General features: G+C 41.1%; 1 protein-coding gene across 1 annotated transcript; it reads right to left on the reverse strand.

Moving 5' to 3' along the window:
• CDS1 (CDP-diacylglycerol synthase 1) lies at positions 1-27,812 on the reverse strand. Its single transcript, XM_057369193.1, has 13 exons — positions 26,827-27,812; positions 18,695-18,822; positions 15,875-15,971; positions 12,547-12,644; positions 12,110-12,249; positions 10,571-10,629; positions 8,189-8,271; positions 6,652-6,739; positions 5,517-5,585; positions 4,372-4,524; positions 3,698-3,817; positions 1,830-1,933; positions 1-687 (listed from the first exon to the last, which is right to left on the reverse strand). The coding sequence occupies exons 1-13, from the start codon at positions 27,514-27,516 to the stop codon at positions 558-560; spliced, it is 1,959 nt and encodes a 652-aa protein (XP_057225176.1). The 5' UTR covers positions 27,517-27,812; the 3' UTR covers positions 1-557.
• Between the last annotated feature and the right edge of the window lie 62 nt (positions 27,813-27,874).

Below are 27,874 nucleotides of genomic sequence, written 5' to 3' on the forward strand. Positions count from 1 at the left end.
TAGGTTTAATCTTCATAAAAATTAAGTAAATGCAAGTAGCCTGGTACAGCAGGCTCTAAGTACTTCTTTCACCAGGCTAACAAGTGTTTTCTGGCCAACTYTGATTGGTAATTTCAGCACCAGCCTATATAGAAGTTATTGCCTTCTTGATGTGTTTACACTTCAGTAACCATTGGGGACCAAAAAGGTATTGCCAAGATATACAGTTTTAAATAACTCATTAAAAACTACACTGAATTTCATTAACTTTTTCTTAATTACAAAGACTGTCATGCTGGGTGCTGAAGAAMGATTGCTGCCATCCATCGCAGGAACTAAAATACACAGCATGAGTACCATTACTTTGTAAGCATTTGAATTTTTGAGTTATGTTAGGAGTAAGAGATCTTTAGTGTCCTAGCAGGAGGTCATAGCATTCACATTCAATTCAGGAAACATTCACCTTTTCCAGACCAAAAACTACTCTTCCTTTAGCCACTATTTATGTGCACTTTTGCAATRTTTTTCCACAGGCTTCTTATAAATGGAGTTTTCTTCCAGTCCTCTGTTTTGACTAACTATACTCTTAGAGATGGCTGCAGGATCCCTTTTTCAACGAGGTGAGATTTCAGGGTTTTATACACACTTAATTGTTGCTCAGGCTGAAGTATCAACAGCTGTTTCAGTAATTTGCTGGGATTTGGACCCCTGTCAATGAAAAAAAAAAAGAAAATTTGTGACTGCAGCTCTAAAGCATCTTTTAGGTTTCTTCTTGCTGCCCAAACAATGCCTTCCATTTTTTTGAGGACACCAAGTTACGGATTTCTCCCAGTCTATCTCCTCAGGATGCACAGGCCAGCATTACCGGCAAAGCATATGCTTATCTCAATATCAACAGAAATTAAAAAGTATGTCTATTTGCTGTCAAATGGGATATTAGAAAGGCTTTTGACAAATAATATTCCCTGATTCATCCKTTATCATTGTAATCAATGTTTTTTATTAGCAGATCTTCATTTTGTATCTATTGCCTGTCAGATAAGCTATGTGCTACTGAACTAAATGGGAAGTTGGCCAAGTCAGTAAAGAAAACTGCAAATTAAACCAAGCTTTTCTAAATATCAGCCTAATTTTTAGCYAGCCCCTTACTTGCAATCTACTTCTAAGATGAACCAAATATAAGGCAAAGAATCTGCTGATTAGGTATCTAATAATTATTTAGCCATATGCATTTACAAAACTAAGGCTGTATTTTGGTTTGGCTCCCCTGTCTCAGAAACTGTCTGTTGTCAGAGAATTGGGATTCCCGTGATTTATTCTTGAAAGCTGATATAGTTCAAGTTAGATAATCAGTACTTTTAGGAAGCTGTCTCCTTTCTTGAACCACAGAGTTTTCATCTTAAACAGAAAATACCAAGCCAAGGAACTGAGAAATACTGAAACTCACGGGAAGAACTGCAGTCTCACAATCTACAAGCTTTTTAGGAACCACATAGGAAAAGCAGATGCTGCACATCYCTCCTGCCTGAAACCCCATCTTACATCTTCCTGTAATCAGTAAATTCTAGTAAAACTTCTGATAGGTGGCTACACAAAACTGTCTGGTATTTTGGGTACACAGGTTATCTTCAACAGCAATCACAGAAACATTTAAGCATAGCTTGAACCCRACACAAATCCTAGGCAGGGACATATATTTTCTTAGTAGCCCTTAGTCCTGTATTTGAAATGATTGCATAAATCCTATTTAGAAACATGTAATCTCTGCTATGCTAACATAGCTGCTATRCATTCATTATGGTACAGATCCTATATGTGTAAAAGTAGTTAATATTGTAAAAAGTCCATACCTTATGAAACTGGTGATATAGACATGAACAAAAGTGGCCATCAAGTACTGACAATCAAAGCGATCCATTATCCCACCATGCCCAGGGATCGTGTCTGCAAAATCCTTTTGGGTATGAGGGTCAGAGAGAGGGAAAAAAAATAAGAAAACATGGTCAGTGGCTCCCACAAAACACACTAATGATGTATCACTAGGCAGCAGCACATTAAGGCTGCAAGTAAGCCATGGTTTCACTGCACTGAACCAAAATTTAGCAAGAGGCTCCTGTGCTAAAGGAGTTTTTATATGCAAAAGTGAGTCAAGGGATGAGAAGAAAAAGAAGAGAAGAAGCAACTTGTCCGCAATATCACACAAGATGATGGCAGTAGGTCGGGTGCAGGTGTGTCAGTGGTGRGAACACTTGTGTGCCTACACACTCTTCATCTTGTAGCAAACGTCTTAAGCTACTGACTGTTGTTTCTTGCCGCTGCAGCCTTTTTTTCTTTGTCTTCTACTTTATTAAAAACCATAATATGTACATACAATATAAATATATCCAACAGAATCAAAAAACACTGTTGTGAAAAAATTATCACTATTTAAAAAAATGTGTTTATGATGCAAAGCTTGATACRCTACATTTGTGTTATCTATCTTGTCTGTAGAACAGCTTTATCAATCAAATACCTTCATACATCCTTTGTCAGCCACACTCACTCGTGTCCTCTCTGAGTGAAAACCTTGACCTTCATCAGTCATGTAGGGTGACTGCCAGCAAATTAAATTATTCCTGCATCCTAGCAGGCATGGAGTGTCTAACCTAAGCTACACACTGCCTTCAGCAGCAATTCCACAATATCCCTGACTTCCCAAAAGTGCTTTGGTCATTGCTTTAGGGCCCAGAAGTTTTAAGAAATCAACTTTTTAATGTTATACTTTAAGGCGAAGTGCTGCTTTTCAGCAACATTTTTTCATCCCTAATTCCTTCTTCACACAAACAGTCTTTTGCTACCTGGCCATACAGATATAAGAGTACTGTGGCCAGCAAAGCCCTGGGGAAGGTGCTTGGGCCAGTATGGGAAAGAGGGATAAGTACAAGCACATGTACAGGAGTTCAGCACAGAGGGGTTTACACACTTCTCTGCAAAGCACCAGCTCGGTGGACATATGGAACAAGAAGAACAAAACAAGCAACAGGGTATGAGCTACAGCAGTCCTACCAGGACATAAAGAAGGTCAGAAGAAAATCTGGGACTGCCCTCTTGCCATACTCCTGCTGCCATTTAATACCAGCCAGGGACARCAGTGCCACAAGCAACAGCACATGCCTTGCAATAAACAGAGGGTAGCACGTCACATAATCTGCCAATACGTGTTCCTGTTACAAGGCAGCACTGTATTGGCAAAGGCAGCCAAACATCTCATGCTTTGGTGAACCTGACACACCAGCATCTGCCTGGGACAGAAATACCAATGGCAAAGGCAACCACCCACAGTCTGAAGGGTAAACCACTGTCAGTACTTCCTAGGTATCTACAGATCGCCTTTCATGTCAAGTATAATATCTCACATCTTGCTTGTCTAAGCCACTTCTGCAACATGACTTGGAAGAGTTATTATCAACCAAACTATGTAATCAAATTATTCTTAGATTTCAAGCACTGAAGTCACATGCTGACTATGCAAAGTTTGAAGAATAAYACACATACACAYATAYATATGATAMAAYTAATCCTGYKTCTGATACTAGAACCCAGCTGAAACAACATTGCAACTTAGCAGAAACACTTCTACAATGAAGGATTAAAAAGCCCCTAACCCCTACCAATTTATCTAATCCAAAGAGAAAACCAAAACAAAACTTAGAGGCTTACAGGACGCATTACACACCTTGATTTTGAAAGCTCTTTTAAATCCACTGGCAAAGAATCCTCCAAATGGCCCAATTAATGAGGCAAATGTTGACAGTGCAAAGCTGTGCATCTGAAATGGGTACATATTCACCGTTTCCTACAAGAAAAATAATCAGCATTGTGTTTCAGTGTTTGATTGTAGGTATTTTCAGCTTACATATTTTAAAGAGAGTACATCACATGGAACTGTTGCTGGTAGTCCTTTTTCACTCAGCACCCAAGTAAAGGCATTAACACACAGGATACTATGTGGTAAAGAGAATAAAAGTCCTATCCTAATAGCAGTTATACACTGCCTGAAAACAGAATGCAAGCTTACTTCAGCTTGCCCCTAATTTGGGTCATGACAAGCCTTTGTCCACTTTCCACAAAAAAATTMAAAGGTTGCTCTTCAAAAAYAGGTCTACAAAATGTTTAAGTGGYTTCCATATGCAGCACAAAGAGAATWCARGCAGRTTCCCTYGGSTGACTTCAGGATTTCCATTCTGTTTGGACTATCCCCCCCACACGGGCAATGGAGAGGCTCATGGCATCAATTCAGTTCTTACCCCTCAAGCCTTACCAGCATTCACATTCTAAAATGGTTTAGAAACCCATTTAAGCTGGGAAGCATGTTTCAATTTTATCCAAAGCCTGGGTTTTATTCCTTACCCATCCCAACACAGCCTGAAGCAATGGTGGCACAGAGTACTTCTTCATTTGAAAGAGCTCTGAAGGTTCACACTCTGTCACAAATCTGTTGGTTTCACTGTTGTATTCCACAGGGCAGACAAAGTACTGATATTGAGCCAAAAAATAGGAAAACTGAAAAGCAAAACAAGAACTCCTGAGTTAGGCATTTCTTGTTGCATGCAAAAAACATGCTTTCAAAAATGGCTTTATCATCACAAGCTAAAGGTAATAAAAATCTAATAAGAGACACAGAACGGAGAAGAAATCAGCCTGTTTAAACCAGAGAATGCCTCTACAAGGCAGACTGAGCTTAGTGTTGATTTCCCAAATTGTTCTATTTTTCCTGTCTCTCAGGTTTATATCTACTAGACATTTCAGCATTATAAAAATGGATGACCCCAAAGTCATCCACTCATAATTTTTTGCAGTTCATTTGTCCATTAAAACTTGAATATCTCTTCTGTTAAGTTTAGCTATTATGAGTTCTGCTGAACTTAGTGATAAATTACTTACCAAACAGTTACTTATGCTCTTATTATCATCAGTGTAAACCACTTTCCAGAAAAAAATGTCATTATAAAACACATAACACAAAAGTGCTACTTCACAAAGCATAAATAATGCTACTGATAAACTTCAATTTCAAAATAAGGATGCAATTAATAGATAAAACTATTCCAGATACAGTAATAGTAGTTGCAAAAAGTGGTCAATATAATCTCTTCAGGAGAGGTGAAAACCTTGTCCACCCATTCCAGATCTTTCTACAATGAAGGATTAAAAAGCCCCTAACCCCTACCAATTTATCTAATCCAAGAGAAAACCAGAACAAATCTTAGAGGCCATACTTAGGGCTTAGCAGAATTCCTAAGCTAAAAAACCTCTAACTCTTAGACTTTCAGCAGTTTGAGATAACCAGATTTATCAGGAATTTTATTTCAAGTGAAAATAYGAAGACTGAATCTATACAAGGAAATTCCCATCCCTGGAAGTGTTCAAGGCCAGGTTGGATGGGGTTCTGAGCAACATGAGTTAGTGGAARGGGRGTTGGAATGAGATGATCTTTAAGGCCCCTTCCAAACACAACCTCTCTATGGTTCTATGAAGGTCCTGTGGCTACTTACAATAAATCCAAATACAACAGTGGAAAAGAAGCCTCCGATGAAGCCTTCCCAGGTCTTCTTGGGAGACAGCTAGGCACAAAAGAGAAAGCGTTAGTCCATCAGTTGCATCACTGCACCCTTTTAAACTCCATTTCTTGATCTTGTTTGTAAAATTAAGCTCCTACTTGGTTTTTCAAGGGTATGTGTGAAGTAGTGAATGTCAGCAGCTGCAGCCACTGAACATTATAAATAGAGGAGCGTGGCCATGACCTGTCCCAGGCAAGGTGGGAAAGAGCCACGCTTTGGTTGGTGCCACTGGGCAGCTTGAGGGAGAGGAGAGCTCCTGTCCCATCTGTTGCTGCAGTCTGGAGGCTGCCCCCGGCCTCTGGCCGCATCTGACCCAGATTAAGCAGCTGAGCTCRTCTCAAGCAGAAGACTGGGAAACTTGCACAAGCACAATCTTGCTTTGTTGGATAGCTCTGCAAGCAAGTGCCCATACAGATGGGGCCAGAAACCTGGGTGTGACATGAGTGCTGCTGGGGATGCTCCTGAGACACCAGCTTCCTGCAGCCAGACTGGATAAACTAAYACAGAAAATAACTAGAGAGAACAGTGTGCCAAACTGGTTTTTTTTTCACCAAATTGTATCACATTTTCAATTTAGGAGCAGTTTAATATCAGAACCAACTAAATGCCCAAAAGTTAACATGACAATATCATTAAAATAATAATTCACGGCTTTCTGTAGGGTCTTGCATGTTCTACCAGAATAGGAAGATTGATCCCTTCTCAGTGCTACAYAAATGAGACCAAATAAAGAGTAGGTATATATTACCCAGTGGCTTATTTCAAATTACAATTTCTGTGCAGTAAGCATGCAGCTAAACCTGCATCTGAAATCCAAAAAGAATGCARTTATAAATGATGATGCAATAGGTTCAAATGGTATTATCCTGAAATGCCAATATCACATTCATATTAATCCCAGTTTSCCATATACAAATTTTCAGTAACAGGACGGTCAATGTGGGCTTTTTTGGCAAAGATGTGAATCATGCAGTACAGCATATTTTTTCCATTAACATGTTTTTGAACAAGTAACAAAATTGCTATAAATTGTAAAAGCTTGTTAGTGAGGAAGTGCCTAAGCACCTACCTTAATTAATGGAGTTCTGCCAAAGAAGAATCCAAAAATATAAGCGGTAATGTCATTGCAGATAACACTTGAAATTGGAACCAAAAACCTAGAGAAAGACATTAAAAGTTTCACAGAGGAAAAAAAAAACTGCCTGAACCTAAACACAGGACAGAAATTGAAAGAGCACCATTTCTTTTTGGGAAATTTTTCTGCAGTATTTAGGAGGAATTATGTTTCATAATGTGATCACCTCATTCCCCCTTGAACAYCACATTGAGCTATACCAGTTTTAGTCTTCAGCCCAACAAGATCCTTACAGATTCATRTTAGTTCAAGTTAAAGAGTTATTTTGGTGCATGAGCTTAAAACATGAACAGGCTGGCTTTTTCCTATCAAGCTTAAAGACAGGTACCACAGGTAAGAAGAAATCAACAGATATAAACATGTTAATAGTTTTGGAAGCATTAAACAGGCAAACTCATTGAAAAGTTTAAATGATAATTAAATTAAAAAAAAACCCTAGTTTTCCTTCCCCCCTTGTCAGTTTGGAGCAGCTTTTTAAGTGTTYTTTGCATGCAGACACATCTGAAGTTGTTATTCAAGCCTGTTAAGCTTTTCCCCCCATTTTCAAAGCAGAGATGTATTAATAAGCTAAAAGTCGGATTTTGTGACCATCTGCCAAATTGTCTAGCAAAGAGTGACAGCAAGGCAACTAGATTCAGGTTTTGCCATATGAATATGAACACTGTGAAAAGAATTTGTATGTAGAAACTTTGTCAAAGGCTTTGGGCTTTCTTTCTAACTAAGGATGMCTTGTCTGCAATATCTCCCCAGACRGACATATATCAGAAAGAGGAGGACATAGAGCAATATATCCTTGGAAGAACACAAACGATTTTCCATGTGCTTCTTCCTTGTTTCTCAACTTGAAATTTACCCTGTCCCTGAAGAAGWGAGGGGTAGGAAAACACACCCGCTCTCTGAGGAGCGGCTTTACATAATCAAGTTTAACTGCATTGCCAAATTTTAATGTATCACTGGAAACGGGGCACAAAGATTGCTCAAAAATAAACAAGATTAAAACTCTTAAAATATTTTAAGCACTCTGAATTTATTTGAACAGGGAAGGCTGCAGGGAATGTGGCCACATTGGGGATTTTGAATTAAGTGGTCCAACTTCAATAGCTCTGAGCAACCTGAAGCTCCGAAGTAATTGCAAAAGATTTGCTGGATATTCATCCTTTCAGCAAATTGCTCTGGAAACTATTTGACCCAGCATGCAATCAATCCTATTCCTTGCAAGTAAATGAAGTGGTTGTTTGAAACTATCATGCTTGTGTCTGTCAATCTAGTTAAAGAGGTTTCTGCTTCCTCTCCTGCATGYTTTACCTCATCACTCCCAATTCCTCCAAATACCCTTCCAACTAAACATTAATGCTCCTTTAATTTGTACTGCTTTAATTGTTCCCCAAATTATTCCCTAACCAGATCTATACAAAAGAACCAACCTTTCAATTCAATAGAGGTACAAATCAGTTTGTTACTGTCCCCTTACCAGATCATGCCTTCAAAGAGATTTTGGATGACAAGATGAGATTGAGTTACAGTGATCAGCAAAGTGACATGAGTCCATGCGAACTGTTAACAATGCAACAACACAACAGTTAGTGAAAACACCGACCCGTACAACTCCATAAATCCTGGTGTGTCAGCTACAGGAGCTACTGAGGAGCTCCCCRGGAAGACCAGTTCTAGTGATAATGCAAGAGATGTGTGCATACAGTATATCACAAGTGAGCTGGCTTTCTGAAGCAAGTTCTGAAACTTCAGCAGGTTTCTCCATCACTTACCTCCAACCAGAATTTTTTTTAACATGAGGTTTAACTCCTGATTTAATAAGACATACACCTCCAGCATGAAAGCAGCAAAGATATTTAAGCAATGTGATATTCTGTATATACATATAACAGACATGTTAGAACTGTAACAGTAAAATGGCAATGGACTACTCATGAAAGAGTCATGTTACACAGATGTGGATCTCTCTCATAACAGAATACTCTCATGAAACGGGAAAATTCTCAGGATTAGTGAAAATAAAGTGTTTGATTTTAAGGGCAAGGCCATTTAAACAGTCATTTAGTTCAGTACTACTGTACGTACTTGGTGTTTAATCTGTAGCGCCCACATACAATAAAGTGGTTTCCAAATAGATTACCAGTAGAGATTCTGCAATAGATTTTATTTTCCAAACACTTAAATCAAGAACTGGTAGTTTTCTCATGATACACCCAATTTAAGCACTCTAAATGTCTGGGCCATGTAACACTCAAAATGTCCTCCTTCTTTAATTCTCTCATCACAYGTGTTTTCCTATGGCAGCCAGACTCTACTTCCAGATAAAACAACTTGAGAAGGCTGAAAAGGGTAGTAAGGAAATGACTAAAGGTTTCTGAAAAGACTACCTGCTGGTTAATTAAAGCAGCTCTGCAGCAAAATTTTTGTTATTTGTAGTGACATCGCAACACCACCTAAAAYTAAATGGYCATACTATTAGAATCAYGGAACAGTTTGGTTGGAATGGACCTTAAAGATTGCATAGTTCCAASCCCCTCACCATAGGCAGGGACCAAATTGCTCAGGGCCCCATCCAGCCTGGCCTTGGACACTTCCAGGGAAGGGATAGACTCTCCTTTACTTCCTAAAAACTGTGTTGCCACACAATGGATATATGGCTTCCTTCTGTTTTACTGCTTTTCTTGGGTAGCCACACTTTAATCTTTTCAGGGCAGACACCAAGTCATGTGACTGACACCCAAATTCTCATCTTCTTTCCAGAAGAGGAAAAAGGAAAAAAAAACAAAACAAAACAAAACAAAACATGGACAATTAAGATATTTACAATGTGCAAATCTGAAAATGAAATTTTTTTGCAGATTAGAAGACTATCGCTCCTAGAAAAGATGCATCTCACTGTCAGGTAAATTCTCCTACAAACAGYGTACATTATTTTGAGTAAAAGATTGTTTTACATGCTTATAACAAGGCTCAGTTAAATCCTAGTCTAGAATTGGGGATCCTCAATGGTAAAGTGCTACCTAAAGCAGTGCAATAACAAAGGGGTTAATGGCATTCCCGGAGCTTTAGGAAATCTTTAGGGTTGTGCAATGCCCTGATTGCTCAAGTTCTTTCAAGACAGAGCTGTACCGAATTAGTGTTTCACTGTGACTTCTAATCATTCCTGTAGAGAAGTGGGAGGTGGGGCGCTGCCAGTGGGATGGTTTGGGTTTCCTTTGGGTGTTTTGTTTGCTTTGGTTTTAACCTGTAATATTACAAAATTAGTTCTCAACATATAAGATACACATAAGAAAAAGGGTTCATGCTGTTGCTTAGTTACTACGCTGATTATTAGGTGGACAAATGCGAGAGGTGAGAATGCTGTTTCTTTTAATATATCAATGATCTATTGAGACACTGCAGAGGGGAAGACCAGAACAGCTGTGAAGTGTCACAGAATAAATATTCCACATCGGGGTTAAGATCAAGTTCCCTTTATGGTACTTCAGCGGGGCCTCTAGAAAGCAACACTTGAGTCACAAGAACCACTTTCCACACAAATACTGAACTGTTCGGCTTCAGACCTGGCAGGGATATGCATGCCCCTTCTCCAGCAATCTCCTTCATATCAGCCTGTCACTAAGGGAAACATATCATGTKGGACATGCACAAGGCCTCACCAAGGACACCCTGTACTGACTGAAAGGCCACATCCTGGGATACAATAATAATAATAATAATCTGCAAGGTGAACAGACKCAGTCTAACACCAGCTGATTCCATGTTACCTTCAATTCAAGAACATTTTCCACATCCCTCTTTCAAACTATTTTATGAGCATAAGGACATGACTGACCACAGCAAAGTGGGTAATACACACCATGTAAAACTGCAGACGATAATGTTTCTTCACTAAACTCAAAACAAACATGCAGAATCCTGTAAAACAAAAGAACAAAAGTTTGTACCATCTTATATTCAATGACACTGAATTGTGATACACCAGTAATTCTCTTCCTTTCAAGCAGTTTTAATCCCTCTGCAGCTAGAAGTGCTTGCTTATATTCAGGGAAGAGTATGTATAGAATTATTCTCATACAATATTATGATTTAGTTAACAGAGGTTTTGCTAACATCAGTAAAGAATATCCATCTTAGCACATACAARGTCCCATTGGGGACATCTATTTTTAGCAATCACACATTTAGAGATCATCACATTTAGAAAGTACTCAAAAAACAGGTCAACAAACTGGTTTTGAGCAATTAACAGAAATAAATGAAAGGAAAAGACCAGCTTGCCCCTTTCCCCCAGAAAAGCATATGGCTGCATGCAATGCAAGTGTAAAGCAAAGGTGCTGGAGAATTGAGCTGACCAAAAGAACTTTCTAGGTGATTCTGTCCCAGGGCAACTTCCTGAGATGGTGGAGCCTCAAAAGACCCTGAATCCTGGGCACAGCCCCTCAGTGACCACCCCACAAKCCCAATGCCAAGGGGCTCTGCTACGTTCTGCCTCCTCCTTTTGGGGCTCATGCCTGGCTTTTCTTGTCTCTCCCCTCACCGGGTCGCAAGGCATTATTTGTCAGTTTCCTCAAGACAAAGCCACTGAAAAAGTTTAAATTCTGTAAAGCTGTTTTCAAGTTTGTGATCCAAGCACTGAGCAGAATTTTAATTTGTTTAAAAAAATTAAACCATAGACAAACTGACAGTTCATCGCAAAGACCAGGTTTCTCAGTACACTTTACAAATATTTGTAGCATAGCAGTCCCCTATCCTGTAAGCCAACCTGAGTCTTCACCTGCTTTAATTTTATGCTAAACTGCATTGCTTAAAAAACACATTTACATGTTCAAAAAGCAATACCTCATAAGAGTATCAGCTTATGTCTCTTCTCTCTAGAGAAGAGACTTTTGAAAAAGCTTTTCTTTGGACATGGGTATCTATCCATGAAGCAAGTATCTGAATATCCTACAGACAAAATTAAGACTCAGACACTTTGACTAATCAGTTTAAAAATATATTAGTAAATCCTATTACTGTAGACCTAGGAGAACACTTGCCCAATAAAGCATCAACCCAGYACAGCAATTACACACAGAAGTCATCACTACAGACTGCCAAAATAGCACYAGGTCTCCATCAATCAAAATTAATGCCTGCCAACCTCTTTTGCAAACTATTATCTCAACTGTCTCAAGATCATCTCCYTGTTTAGGCTGCTTTCTTCTTCTCAATGAATGCAAAATTTGTAYTCATCTTTTCACAGGAAAAATGGAACTACAAACACTTCATTTCCTTAAGCATTAAGAGGAAAAAGAAACTGAAGGTACAAAAAGATGGGAAGCAATAATATATGTTTTAAAATTAATAAGCAAATGCAGCACAAAGTTCTTTCATTTTTGTGATTTCCTGCACTTACCTGTTAAATAGAGTGCAAAAGATATAAACCTGTGGTAACGGATGAGGAATTGAAGCTGTTCTCTTCTTTGCACAAATGTAGCAAAGTAATCAGCTACAGTCTCTCCATAAAAGAAGTAGTTCACACACAGCAAGAAGTACCTACAATATGCAACAGCTAACAGTTATTTTAATGAGATAATGTGTATTATATGCAATTCTTAAAACAAAACAAACAAGGATTTATTTGTAACAAGGAAAAAAACCTAAATAATAAAAGGCCAACTGACTTGTCCAAGTTCACAGGTACTACGCAACTAGAGAATTCTTTATTACAGACAGATGTCAAGTTTTATGTCTGCACATGACCACAAAGCTCTTATTCCACCAAAACAGGATAGAAGGAAGATGATTTAAGTTTCACATCCCATCTTATTGATGTTCTGACTTGCTACTCACCAGCTGAGGGATCTAAACCAYGGTAAATCATATGAGTGGTAGACTCTGTAACCAATAGTAATGATTTCATGGTAACACTTTACTTGGATGCTTAAGACCTAAAATAAGAGAAATAAAAAACTTCATAAATATGCTGCAGTTGTTTCTTACAGGCAGCAAGGAGCACTGCAGTCTGCAATAAAGGGAGATGTTATTCTGAATTCAAATTCCACTCAGAAAACAGCTTCAAAGTAAATCCAAGGAAAACCAAAGTTCCATTTAAAACTTAAAAAAAAATCTCCAAACCACTGTACATGAAGAAAAAAAAACTCCACACTGGGCTAGTTTCAAGAACACACTCATGAAACTAGAGAAGGTTCCTGACCTTTCTGCATTAAAACAGTTTGACAGCGCAAATCAGAAGTGCTTCCTGTAATTTTGGCTAAGTTTCATCTTCACATTTAAAATATTTTCCAGACCCAACGGAAAAAACTAGCTGTACAACACAACTTGGACACCCAGGTCTTTCACTTGCAAGCATCTCATTAAGGGTAATTGTCATTTGTGATTAGAGGCAAAGCTTGTCTAMCCCAGGTCTGAATGTCACACCCTCCAAGGTCTTCATTTTGTTTTGCTGACCTCACTGCTTCCCTGTGTTGCCGGCACGAGTCTGGCAGTATGTCCTGTCATGCCTTTGGGCTTCAAATGACTCTGCCAATTCTGTCCAATCTGCAGTCTCCAAGCAGATCACCTTACCCAGACACATGGAATTGCCAAACCCAGGCCATGGGTAATCCTGWACAGGGGCCGGAGCAAGAACCTGCCCACACTGCTGGCACACATCACAGGCAAGGCTTTGCAGCATCCTCTCACCACCTGCATTCACCAATACAYTTCATCTTGCTCAACGTGTGAGCACAGATTAAACAGTCTTACACCACCTCAACGAGTTAATTTTGAAGCTCCCCTATCTGATGATCTTTCTTCTGCTTGGCATACCTTTAAAAACTGAAATGCTATAGGCACCAGCAACATTACAGKGTTGCACTTTACACTGGAAAAGGGCATGGGGGTCCAAGCCACAGAAGCCTGTTACCAGAGTAGCCAGCAAATGCAGAACACACATCCCAGCTCTGAAGAGTGCTCTCAGGTCTTGTCCTCACTGGATTACTCTCTCAACAAGTCTCTGGGCATATTCAGTCCCAGTATTGAAATTCGTTTTTATCATGACAACCCTTATTTGAATACAAACTATTTTATTCCAGCAAAATTAAATAATTAATGAACAAGACTGRGTTTTCCCTCCATTCTCCTTTTTACGTAGTCTCAAATATCAACGTCATTAACAGCTCATTATATTACAAGACAGGCTTTTTGCTTAACAGCACAAAAGAAGAAYGCTATTACAATTCTCTACTAACTTCAATTACTTTTTGGTTCATGCCTTAACAACTTYGCCCATGATTGCAATCTCACAATATGCATGAATATACAAAATCATCCCACAAATTAATTAGCTCCTTTTTGTTCATAATAATCATTCTCAAATGTAACAGACTACTAAAGGAAGGATTGTAGAAAAAAAAAACAAAAAAAAACCCAGAAAACTCTTTACAGCGAGCTACACTTTAAAAGGGCTTTTTTGTTTTTTTTTCTTCACAACACCAAAAAGAAAATCCTCCATGAATGATACAATGAATTAGCAGTTTGTTATGTAATTCATCTGAAAACAGGAAATATACACCAGACTAATTCAGCTGTAGAAATTGTAATGCAAACCACAATGCTGGCAAAACAGCATTCCACTCTCTCAAGACACTAGCTTCTATGACCTTTGGAAGAAGGGGCAGCTGASTCAGAATGACTACAAGGATGTTGKGAGGTTATGCTGGAAGAAAAGTWGAAAGGCCAAAGCCCAACGAGATCTTAATCCAGCTAGTGCCATAAAAGACAATAAAAACCACCTCTATAAATACAGCAGAAGCAAAAGAAGGGCTAAGGAGAAGCCATCCATCCTTTGTTGGCTGCAGGGGGAAACAYAGTGACAAAGAATRAGGAAAAGGCTGAGGTACTTAATGCTTTCTTTGCCTCAGCCTCCAATRGTAAGACCAGTTGTTTTCTGGGTACCCAGTTCCCTGAACTGGAGACAGGGACAGGGGTTGGTCCCTTCTCCTAAGTAACGAGTGAAAGAAAATTGCCTCCATTTAGATGGGAAGGGAGGTTTAGGTTGGATATTAAGGAAATTTCTTTACCCAAAGGGCTGTCAAGCATTGCAAGATGCTGTCGAGGGCAGTRGTTGGGTCACCCTCCCTGKAGGTATTTAAAGGRTGTGCAGATGTGGGACTTGGGGACATGGTTTAGTGGCAGATTGGCAATGCTGGATTAACAGTTCACCTCAATAATTTTAAAGGTATTTCCCAACCTAAATGTTACTAGGAATACAATCCAAAAATTGCCTCACAGGAGGCCAAGAAAAATGTAAATGCACATTCTGACAGTTAAACAAGCTTAGTCAAAAATTGAGGCAGTTACCTAGAAGGACCAATTTCAGTGCATTAAAAACTACATTCCTGGCTGTTCCTTGCCATGACTGGGAAAGATAGCTAAACCATTATTCAACAAAAATACCAGCCATTAAAATGATGCAAAGAAGCAGTAAAGGCTGACCTGCTATGTAGCATGTATGAAGAATATTGTAACTACTATTATTGTTATTGTTATAATCATCAGTATTTCACTTCATGACCCAAAAACACACTTTGTACTTTGGGAAGGCATCTACTCCAACCTACAGATAAATCTAATGCCACAGTGAAGCTCCATAGAGAAATATGGAATTAAAGGAGCATTCCTGAGGAAAGCTTTTCAGTGCCAGTTGCAGACAGGAGACCAGGGCTGCCTGCCTTCTTTAGCCTCAAAATTGCACCTGTCTCTTAATTTTTTTTAATTTAGATTTTTGCTGTTGTTGGTGGGTCTGGGGTTTTTCTTGGGTTGGTTTTGGTTTGATTTTTGTTTGTCTGTTTTTTAAAACAAACCTCAACATGCAACSGTAGGTAATACAGACTAGTCAATGAAATGGATGGTAGTAGTTTAGTAAGGCAACAGGAATTCAACTTCTTGGAGTTAATTTAATTCCTTCTTAAAAAAAATTATAGTGTATAGGAAGTCCTTAACCTACAGGGTCCAGCTGTGAATCTGTCAAGTGTTTTTCAAAACTATTTACATTTACAGAAAGAAAAGACAAATTCCTCTGAATTTTCCCATGCAGTTTCCTTTSAGCTGTCTTAGCTATGATGAATGAAGAGATACAGTAACTCTTGCACAGAAGAATGCATTTAAACAAACTTACCAGAAGCATCAGCATAAAGGAACCCAGATATATGATCAGAAAAAACCCAGAAATCATAGCTAGGGTGAGAATTCCACGGATCCACCAATTTTTCCATCTATTAAAAAAAAAAAMCAAAAAACCAAGCAGTTATAAATGAAAATAAATTCCACTTCCTCTGCTAATTAGAGATTAAACTTTTTTAGAAACAGTGGGAGTAGCAGAAGTTTTTGTGTTTAATCAAACTCATAGCAAGAAAGAATCAAGCAACTATCCAACTGAACAGGATGTACATTAAAAGAAGTTAAAGTTAGGCACCTTTCTTCTTCCCCCGTGCTACCTCAACCCTGCCAAATGTAATTTGCAATGAATTGGTATAACCCCATATTGAAGCTACTGTGAAAATACATCAGGACCCTCAAAAAGCATCACATAAGCTGCAAGACTGATGGGGGCCCAGCCAGATAAAGGCTTGCACATGAAAGAARGGCTGCCAGGTAAAAAGCAAATGATTCTTTGAGGAGTAACAGACAATAAAACCTCTGAACAACTGATCACCAGTTTTCTACAGCAGCAAAGTAGCTCTTTTGCCAGGTAGAGGGTTATCTATTGAAAGCAGTCCTGTGCTCTYGTGAGCACGAGAACCAGGACAGAATATGTGACAATGAGGGACAATGGGTCAAACAAGCTGTACTCTTTTGTCCTTGTAGGCCTTGCAGCTCTTAATGGCTACCTAAGGAAAATGGAATAAAAATTTCTGTTACCACAGAATCATAAAATCATTGCAGTTGGAAAAAACATCTAAGATCATCGAGTCCAGCCGTTAGCCTAGTACTGCCAAGCCCACCACTAAATAATATCTCTGACTGCCACATCTACATGTCTTTTAAATACCTCCAGGGACAGTGATTGCATCAGCTCCCTGGGTAGCTTGTTCCAAAGCTTGACCTTTTTCCTAAATTAAACCTCTCCAAAGGTTTAATTCCAAACCTTTTTCCCAAATTAAATTTTCGTAACATCCAACCTAAACGTCCTTTGGCACAATTTGAGGCCATTTCCTCTAAATGCRCACTGAAGCAACTGATCACAAGTTACTGCTAAACACAAAGCCCTCTACTGCAGCCTGAAGRCATTCTTTCCAGTGTTTTGCTTTGTTATTTTGTGTTTCATTACTGCATCAGGAGATACACCCAATTCAGGGGACAGTGAAACACACTAGTTTTAATGCAAACTTCAACTACATAATTTGATTTTGAAGGACGTGACTCATTAACAGGTTAATGGCAGCTACAGTCAATAAATGGTTTTGCCTTAAGTATGAGAACAGAGGCAGAAGAGGCTTTATCACAACATGTTTTATGTTCCTCTATGATGTGGGATGGGCAATAGCAGCTTGGCCCTAGTGGCATATCCATAGTGAGCAAACCTCCTTGGGAAGATTTCATTAAGAGTAATGTTAAAACACCACATGATATCTTGTGAGTGCTGGCAAGCACAGTGCTGGACAGACAGCTTCACCAAGACAAGAAGGCCCACAATTTAGGAAGCCAACTGACAATTTACTGTATCCTGCCTCTCTGCTGAAAGTTACAGATAGCATTTCTTTTAAAGGTCAGATACAAAGAGAAACCATATTTCTGAGAGACACAGTGTAACTCACCCACATTGCACATGATGACAGCAGCTCTGCTGGGCTGCTGGCTACTGAACTACAGCTAATTTCAACTCATAAAGCACAGAGAATTTAATTTTTCACTCAAAGTGCCTTTACACACCTTTGTGCAAACACTCCAATAAAGAATTTCAAGCACATGAAACAGGAAAGGTTTCACCTGCACACCTTAGTTGCAGGCATTAAGGTAAGACCATGCCCTTTGCAACAAGTCTGATTTGGAGACCTAAGACTTACGCATTTAACCAAGAGAACTATGAAACTAGACATTCATTGCAGTGTGATGGCAGTAGAGAATMTAATATTCTGCTCACAGCTGGGGCAGTTTAGAAACAGACCTTTTAAAACCTGAAACATTACATTTGCTTATGGCTCATGGACGTAACAGAAACAGAAAACGGATTAGAAAACGAGCAAGGCAAAAAACTAATTTCAAACTGCTATTGGAGATACCTGCTGGAGGAGACCAGTTTTTTGACAAAAAAGGTTTTAATTATAGTCTGGCATAGCAATCCTTCTTTTGACTCTTGCAAGACCTAAGTTGCATCTAAAATATAAATTTTATATGCATACATTTATAGTTGCATCTAAAACACAACATTTGCAGGCCATCAAGCTCCTGTGARTCTGGAGGTAGAAAGCCACGTTTTAAAAGAAACAGCAAGAAAAAAACACATGGCTTTTAAAAGTATGGCCATATCAGCTATGATAYATTTAACTGCACAGAAAAATATTTAGAAGTGGAAATGTCACAAAAATCTAGCAAACCTCACCTTGAGAATTTTGACATCTTTTCATTTATAAACAATTACCAATCCCCTCTCAGTCTTGGATGGAGGAAATAAGTTTATTACTAACTTCCAGAAACAATCATTCTGATATTGAAATTCTTCAGTCCATGTTATTGCAATGCTCAGACTCAGTAAATGTTCATGTAAACTATGTTTACTTAGAAAAGCATGTAATGGGTAATTGAAAGGYATATGCAAAAAATATTACAATCAAAGTATAAATCAATCATATCCAGTAAAAATTAATCTTTTAATTTTCACGTCTATCATATGAAATTGAAAACTGCATTACAATTTGTAAGAAGTAAAACTGCAACACAGTCTGTAAGAATTTTAGCCACTGGCTGTTAAATTTGAGAGCTCTTTGTTTCACTCTACCTGGCAGACAAGCCTGACAAAGCCTTCTTGAGGATTTCTGGAGTGCTGTCTGTTGGTGGAGGAACATCAGGAATATCTGAATCATTTCTGAGGTCCAACTCACGAAGTCTTTCTTCCAAATCCACTTCCTATCCCAAAAAGAAAAATAAAACTATCAGAAAACTCAATACAACATGAAGGATTATTAGCTATTGTGTCAGAAAACAGTATTGAGAGTCAAATATTAGAAACTGATAATACCTGTATTACCTTCTGAAGGATAACAATGGTGTACTAGTGAAACKGTAGATGACGTAGGAGACAAATGAATGCCAGTTAATGTTTACAAGAAGGTCTGTACTCAGATGTTGTGACATTACCTGCTGTATTCAATAAATCTCACATTCTAGGCACCACTTTTTCAAGGATATATGTTTCCAGAAATACTACACCTGACACAGAACACAGGAGTGTGACAAATCTCCAATCCTCTAACACATTCCCTCACCTACATTTCAAAGTACCCTTCTATGGAATAAGGGGATGGTTTTATGTCACTTTGAGAGGAAGTAAAAAAGGAAATGTAATGCATGAAAAAACAGTATACAATGAGAAGAGTTTGCTGGCACAGTTTTATGCATGGTGGGGCTTGAACCCTCAGGTTTGAAAAGAACAATCCAAAACCAAGMTGTGAAGTGACCAAGTGTCCCACGGACACGGTATTACTCAAAATAGTTTTCTGTGTGACAACAACACTACAGTTATTTCTTCAATGTTCACTGAGGACTGCTAGGGAAGACATCATCTAGACAGTGTGCCTAACCCAAATGCAAAACAGGCAGTACATATTTTGGTGACAATATACAAATTGTCACCAATGCTCAGAGCAGACTGTCAGGATATTTTTCACTCAGTTCAAGCCAACTCTAAGGGTGACTTGTTCTAATGTTGCCAACAGCACAGCTCCAGGGAGCTGGGAAGCTGCACACAGCCCTGGCACAGCAGTAATGCAGAGAGCAATCTCCAGCTCAGTGTGGCTCTCTGGAGACCTGAACTTCCTCCTGACCTCCCTGACTCGCCTCACCTTCTTACAATCCCAGACAGCTTCCAGCCTGCCCTGCTGCCTCAAGTTCATCAGTTCTTAACAATTCTGGGGACTGTTAAGTAACTGYGCTTTAAAACTTTCTTCTCCACCACTAGATGCTATTTCTCCATCTCCCTCTCCTTCCAACTTCCTCATCTCAGATCCTTCTCCTTTATCTGTTTCCATTAATTACAAACTTCTGCTTTTCTTTCCTACTTTTCCTTAATAATATTATTTTCTCACCTTGTTCTGAGTACTTTTGTCACTTTTTCTAAGCCAGCAGAGGTATGTCCTTTCTCTTGCCCCCTCTACAAGACACCAGAGAATTTAGGTGCCTAAAACCCTGACCAAGCCCAGCATGGTTACTTTGTTTTGGCCATGGCCTTTTCCCTGCAGCTGCATTCCAGTGTRACTCTGTCCCAGTGCCTGGCCCCTGCAAACACTACGAGGCAGAAGATGAGTTTTTCCAGAGCTGGTYGCCCACAGCCGGGGTTGGGCAGAGRCAGCCATAGAGGGGCCAGGAGCTGACCAGGGTGCTGCAGGCAGGCTCCAACCYAGGACCCTTCCCAGGATCTCCAGGGACATTGATCTGAGGGAAAACAGCATCGTTTCTGCTTAGAAAGTGGTTTTAACCTTTTAGAACATGAGACAAAGAACTAGCACTCTACACATGCACAAGGGAAGTGGATACATCCTCTCTTTTTCAATGTTAGGCCTGGATTTCTCTCATTCTTTTGATGTACTACACACATGCCCAAGATTAAATTCTCAGTTTTACACCCTTTACTTCTTTAAAAAAAAATGGTTAGTCCTTCCCCAGTCCTTCAAACCCTACAGTCGAATAATTGTTAGGCAGACTCTACCTATAATTAATACAAGTAAAAAGAGCAGGTAAGCTGTGCTCCAGACTTCAGGAAGCACACCTGAAAAAGCACATGAAGAAAAAAAAAATTACCACACTCGCAACCATGTCATTCAGAGATGCTGCTCACACTATTGTACCACAGTCTAGTAAATCAACGACAGATACAACTGGGGGGATCACAGCTCTCTCCCAAGGCCATGTTCCAACTCCTGTGACCTGCTCTGGAGTGCAGCAAGCTGTCTGTACAGTCCTGGGAGACATTACTCACTGTGCAGATGACGGGCAGTAATCCTGGCCCTAAGACCATGACTTAGCGTCTTTAATATTAATCCCTGCTTGCAGACGGCAGAGATGTTCTCTCTTTTAAGCACTCAGAACTAAGAATATCCCCAAACTTTTAAATTCCATTTTGGAAACATTTCCATACTGGCATTTAAATAATTTAAAAAAAAAAAAAGTTAGTTTTGTCGTCTGATATTTAACATACTATTTTCACTCATTATAAGCAATATTTTAAATTTGCTACTYCTAACCTTTGAATGCACAAGTGGATGGCTTTTTTGAGAGTATCTCAACACCCTGAAGAAGGAGCCTGTGTTTATGTAATGTGATTTTCAGTAGCTCACGGGAGCTTGGCTGGTGCAACCTGCATAAAACTTAGTGCATTTTTTCCGCCTGACATTGCTACAATAACCAGTGGGAATCAACACCTCAACTGTCTTCAGCTTCCCTTGTAACATACCTCAAAAATTACCATGCATACTTTATTTTCCAGTTAACTGCWATCACAGCCACAACAATTTCCTGAGTAAGGCATTTAATTTGTAAAGTCAGGAGCCAAAGAGGTAGTTGCTCACTAAAAGCTAGTTAATGGTCTTCTGCATCATTAAGTGCTTAGAACCCCATCACTGGGGGACAAGACTTTCTTGCTAATGATTTTCTAAATTATTTTATGTGATTGATTACAAACATTCCACTTCATAGCCACAAATAACAATAATAATGAAATGAAACACTAAGTTAATCACTATAAAAGCACTAAAAAAAATAAAAAATAAAAAAAATCAAGAGCCTTGCTACTGCAGCTTGACCTTGTAGAAACAGTTTTGGAGTTCAGAACAAACCCAAGCAGCCCTTCCTTCTCCTGCTCTTCAGATTTGAGATCTGTCCAAGTTTAGTACACAGTAAGATCAAGGACCTGTGAAGGTCCAYGAGTTTCATACTTTGTGCAGGTACTTACAAAATTTTTAAAGGTTAATTGAAAGCAGCACAGATTGTACTAAGCACCTAGGACACTTTCAACCCCAACTTCAAATTAAGTGTTTTATGCAAGGTGTTTTGATTTTTTTTCTTAGAGTTTTCAAACTGCAGGTGACAGAGCCTTTTACACASAGAAATTGTGCCACTCCTTCCTGCTTGATCCACATCTAAAGCGTCTGTAATGGGTAGATGGTTTAAGTTTGGTATTCTCAAAAGACAAGAGTTTCATCCTTATGCTAAATCTTCTGTACAGGACCACAAACAGTTGGCCATACAAAGGAGGAACCAACCACTCAAGAGCCTGAGCCTCCATRCCAGGAATTCAGAACATGTGACATCTTGCCATAAATTAGGGTTCCATGTGGATTTCTGCTTGCTGGCTGTTTCGTAACAGCTCACAAAATACAGCCGTGTGTCATGGAGAAAAAAACAGACATCTCCATCTTTCATCATCTAAAAGGCCACACGCTTCTGAATTGCTATTTTGCACCACACGCCCTCTACTACAATTAATACATGCCAAGCAAACCACGCACCGGAATTATTCTGGTTACAAAGGCACCTGCAATGTTCCTCTTATACTGCATTTTTCCAGGACACCATAAGGACCTCCTAAGTAGACAGAAAATATGCTCTTCTTTGAGAATGCAGCATCTCCATGAAGAGTAAATGAGAAAATGAAGACATTGTCCAACAACTCATGTGAAAAAGTGAGCAAAAGAACTTACTTATTGTCATTTTATAAATCTAAACATTATACTTACTCAAAGTGAGTTTCCCCTTCCATCTTTAATCTTTCTGCAGCCTCTCTCACAAGTTTCACCATGAAGTCAACAGTTCAGTTGGAACACACTGTGGAGTATTTAATTAGGTGTACCTTGATACCTTCCTCTGAAGCCAAGATATCAAAGTATCAGAAGATCCTGAATAATGAAACCTTTTTTTCCAAACTATTAAAGCCTGGCATATGCAGAAACACAGGTGAGAGACCTGCACATACTGAATCAAAGACTGAAACCTCCAGATCCTTCACTCTCTGCATTAGTACTAATTCACTATCATTTCCAATAAATCAGATTTGGAAATAGTCTGCCCTTATTATCATTATTATTACCATGCTCCTAGCWGAAAGCATAGAGATCAGACTTCTCTGTGAAAATTAAACTGATCCATTTTTGGGGTACTCCAAGAGAAGCAAGCCAAATGAAGTAACTAAGCAAACTGTGACAGACAGATCCACCATAGGCCATTCTGTAGTAAGGAATTCCATTCATCTCCCAGGAGGTTTGCGAGGTTTTGGACAACACAGATGCAAATGCAAAGTTGCCAATCTGAGCAACTTATCTGGCAACTGATGCCCTGGAAGGGTTGTCCCATGGAACAGAAACAGTTTTTGCAATACGACAAGAGRAACAGCTTTCAATGATTCCAAGCTTGCTGTAGTTAGAAATAATTAACAGCCAGCAATGCAATATGATCACATTTCCCCCTCCCTGTTCTACTCTGACAACTCTGTGCAGTACAAAAAGGAATAACTGCGTGATTACTTCCAGGATACGCTAAATTTTTTTAAAGCATTTGAAAGCATTGTCACTTGCTTTTGAGCGAAGAATGCAAACAATTGAAATTTTAGAAGAAGCCTGAACACATGCAGATCAGCCTGTAAATCTTTAACTGATTTATATGTATTAAGTATCTGAAAACCAAGTCATTCCTTTTGCTCCCAACGGTCACAGAGTATTTATGAAAGCACTTTGACCAGAAAGYCTTTGGAAAAGAGCACCCAGGGCAACCAGCAGGAAGTAAGAAAGAGACAACAAAAAAAAAATCACTCCTGCATGCCACAGGACAACACAAAGAAAAAAAAAAAAAAAAAATCACTCCTGCATGCCACAGGACAACACAAAGAAACAACAAACTTGTGAAATTGCAGAGTCCTACAGGACAAAGGCATGTTCACAGGAATTTTACAAAATGTCACCAGCTCAACAATGAGCAACTGGAGATACTTAGACTTGCAGAGCTTGGGAAACTTCACAAAGGGTATATCATATTCCTTCATACAAAACCAAGGAATTTAACTTTTCTTTGAAAGTATAGGGTTGTAGAAATAGCTGCCAGTTGTTTCCAATTACTGATAAAAAGGCATGCAAATGTGGAGAAAAACCCCCAACAGCTTCACTTAAATTCAGTAGGAAATGAGCATCCATGGACATAGTAAGTGACATGAAAAGTATCAGCACACTGAAAACAGGACTCAGGGGAGGATATAGAAAACCCTTCAGACATATTTAGTGTTTCTGCAGTTCTTCAACAAACACAGAGGGCTTCTCTACTTGGGAAAAAAGGGTGCTTTGAAGCATGTTGYCTTCATATGTCTGGAAGTCTTGAACGGGGCCAAAAAGAGCAGAAGCATGAAGCACGTACCATCCAAAGACACAAGTTTTCTCCTTCCACTGAGGAAGAGGGTGATGTTTCTAAGCTGCATACTAGAAAGCAGTGCAAACCCACTGCATCGTGGCCAACCTTAGTAGTTATGAACCCAAGAACCAGTTTTGAGTCCCAAACAGGATTACCACATCAAATAGGTCATCTCAAAATAGCCAGAGGACAATAAAAGTATCCACTTGTTGTGAGGGTCAGACAAGAGACAGAGCAGAAYGATAACCATCTAAGAAGCTGTATAATGTGGCACCTGTGAATCCAGATGACCAGATGCTGCTCATCAAATCACCTACAGCAGACATTACCTGTGTGCTCATATTCAAAACAGAGTCCCAAACTGTGACCCACTGATTGAAACCTCAGTACAAAAATACTGGTTTATCTCTGCAGTTACCAATGGCTCTAAAAGCAGCTTAATACATAAAATCAATCTTTGCTGTCACTTGTGAGCCATGACAAGGGTCAGACAGGTTGAACAACTGCAGTGGGAACACGGAGGGTCCCACAAATAATCCATGACAAAGTCTCTTGTGCAGTGGAAATGGCTCTCCTTATCTGTTGTTCAAGTGATCAACACAAATGCATGCACATTGAAATTCATCTCCTGTAACCAGCATCCTGGCTGCATACACAGCAGCAGCGTCCTGTCTGTCCAACATCAGCTGGAACAGGATGAAACACTAGGCTGTCAAGAAGCTAAAGTAAAACCACAGTAGGCCTATAGGTTAGAAGAGCATTTTCCTCCCTGAAAATCAYACAGGTAAGCCAGGAGTAACATTAGTAAATTATAGGGGCACCCTTTTGAGCTCTGGGGAGCAGAGGCTTTGAATGGCGAGAATTCTTTGAATGCAGCTCACTGCACACCTCAGAAATAAACTTACGCTGCAAAATAAAGCAAACCAGAGCATCTCCACAGAAAGATAGTTTTTGGAGCACACTGAGAAATTATATTTAAAAGTTAACTCCTATCTACAGACAAATACTCTCTGCACAGCAATAGTCTGAACACTACCTTCTGTGATCACAGCCCTCGATGCAGCACAGCACTACGAATTTGCAAGCTCATTGGCTTTGASTTAAAGCAACCAAAGCATGGAATAAAAAGTATTGAGTTTCACTTTCCAGTTCCTTGCCACAATGCCTAAGGCAGACTACACACTCTGCTGCACCAACATCCATGCAAGCTCAAGCAGTTACTGATTCAAGTAAAAACACACGTATTACTACTTCAATTTAGCAATCAGAAAGCTTTTTTTTAACTTTAATTCCAGTTACCCAAATGAGACCATCTCTTTCATTTTATTCAGACAACTAGCAACTGTGATGTGGTGATGTGCTTAGCTTTTGTAGAGATAAGCCTTAACTCCACTGCAAACAAAAGAACAGCACTGTGGCCTGTTTTGCCACTGTAATGAACCTGATGCATAGATTTAGTATTTCGAAAACCTCTTGCCTTAGCAGAAATGTCATACTGTAAGTCCGTTCCGGGCCAGAGGTGAATGCCTATCACTTAGCAGGCCATAAAACAGAAAGAGTTGTTGGGGAAATGCTGACATAGCCTTTAAACAGAGCAGATCACTGTTCTGAGTTAGTTTTTATGCTACTGGACTGGTCCAACCRCACTGAAGCGTGCTCTTTGCCAGGTCCAGTGTCCTGGTTTCGTCTGGGATGGAATTAATTTTCTTCCTAGTMGCTGGTACAGGGCTATGTTTTGGATTTAGCTGGAGAACAATGTTGATAACGCACAGATGTGTTGGCTTTGCTGAGCAGTGCTTAGCCCTCGTCAAGGACTTTTCTGTTTCCCATGCTCTGCCAGCRAGAAGGTGCACAAGAAGGCAGGAGGGAGTGTGGCCAGAACAATTGATCTGAACTGGCCAAAGGCTCTGCTGGGGGGTATTGGCTGAGAGGCCACCTGGGCAGGTGGTGAAGCAATTATATTGTGCACCACTTGCACTTCCTTGGGTTTTATAAGCTTTTTTGTCATCTCCCTTTTCATTAATATGACTTCTTCAATTATTAAACTGTTCTWATCTCAACCAACGGGTTTTACCTTTTTTTTCCCAACTCTCTTCTCCATCCCACCGGGCCGGGGGCAGTGAGGGCTGTGAGGGAGCGGCCGGGTGGCTCTCAGCAGCCGGCTGGGGTTACACCACCCCATCAGCTCCCTAGTCCAGAGGTGAGCTACGACACGCAGCTACAGCGCTGAGCTTTCTCTGCGGGCCCGGAGAGAACCCGGCCGCTCCCATTTCGGTCTCGCAAGGGGAATGGCAGGAAGGTAAAACACGCGTGGGCCCTTAACCCCTAACTTGGCACCTGGCCCTCTCCGCACTCCCTSCACCGAGAGCGCGGCCGCGTTACAGCCCGCCAGGGACCGGGAGTGTCCCCGATGCGGGGCCGGGGCGCAGCGCGGAGCCCCCCGCTCGGCGGGTCCGGGCCCGTGGAGGGAGAGAGGAAGGCAGCGCTGCCCCAAAAGCCGCCGCCGCCCCCGCGCGTCCTCACCTTGTCGCTACCCGCCTCCGCCGCCTCATCCTCTTCTTCCTCCTCCTCGTCCTGCTCGGCAGCCGCCCTCCGCCGCCGCCGCGCCGACATCGCGCCCACCCGGCGGGGAGCGGGCGCAGGCGGGGCCGCGATCGGGACGGGGAGGGCGCGGAGGCCGCGCCGCGGAGCCCGCCCGCCGCCTCTCCTTCCTCCTCCTCCTGCCGCTCGGAGCCCGGTGCTGTCCCCACCAGCGGGGAGGCGGCGCTCCAGCTGCGGAGGCCGCCCGGGCTCGGGGGCGCGGCCGGACCCGGCGCCCCGGGAGCGGAGAAGCGCCCGCGTCCCCGCGGCCGCGGCTGGGGCGGAGCGGGCGGGCGGTGTCGCCCAGGTGAGCCCGGCGCTCCGCCCCCGCCGCCGGCACCGCCCCCGGGAGGCGGGAAGAGACCGGCGGGGCCCGCGGAGCTCCCGGCCCTGTGCATCTCGTCCGCCCGAGGCCGGATGGCTGCGGCGGAGAGCACCGGCAAACCCCCGCAACACGGGCGTGGAGCTCCAGGTTGTTCTCTGCTGGCTGTTCCAGAATGGCCGCGGCACCCTGTGTGCCCTCAGCCCGCCGGTGGAATAGCCAGGGAGACTGGGACAGGCACATTCAGTCAGCCCCGGGATCAGCTCCGTGTCAGCGCCCGCGGGCGCCAGTGCTGCAGCCCGGGCGGGCATCGCTGGCTGTCTACAGAGTGCTTTTTGTCCTTCTGGGATGCTCAAGCCCGCCTGCTCTATGTCCTTTTATAAAGGCAAGTGCGGTGCTGGCCTTGTCCCTGCTCCACCGTACAACCTTCCGAGCGTGGTGCCACCACCCTCTACAGAAACGAAACACATCTGTGTAGGAAGTCGCAGTCGAGAAAAACGCCCCGCGAAGCCAGCCACACGTGCTGAATTCCTGCAGCGCCCTGTTACGGTGCTTGTGCCACTCCACCATGTTTGCATGGCTACTCTCAGCCTGGCCATGGCAACAGCTGGCTGCCCGAGAGCGTTCCCATAAAGACTCTCAGTCTGGATGTCACTTCAATGTCCACAC

This window comes from Malurus melanocephalus, unplaced genomic scaffold, assembly GCF_030028575.1.
Source record: "Malurus melanocephalus ecotype Western Australia unplaced genomic scaffold, MMel_1.1 scaffold_105, whole genome shotgun sequence".
NCBI classification, from domain to species: domain Eukaryota; kingdom Metazoa; phylum Chordata; class Aves; order Passeriformes; family Maluridae; genus Malurus; species Malurus melanocephalus.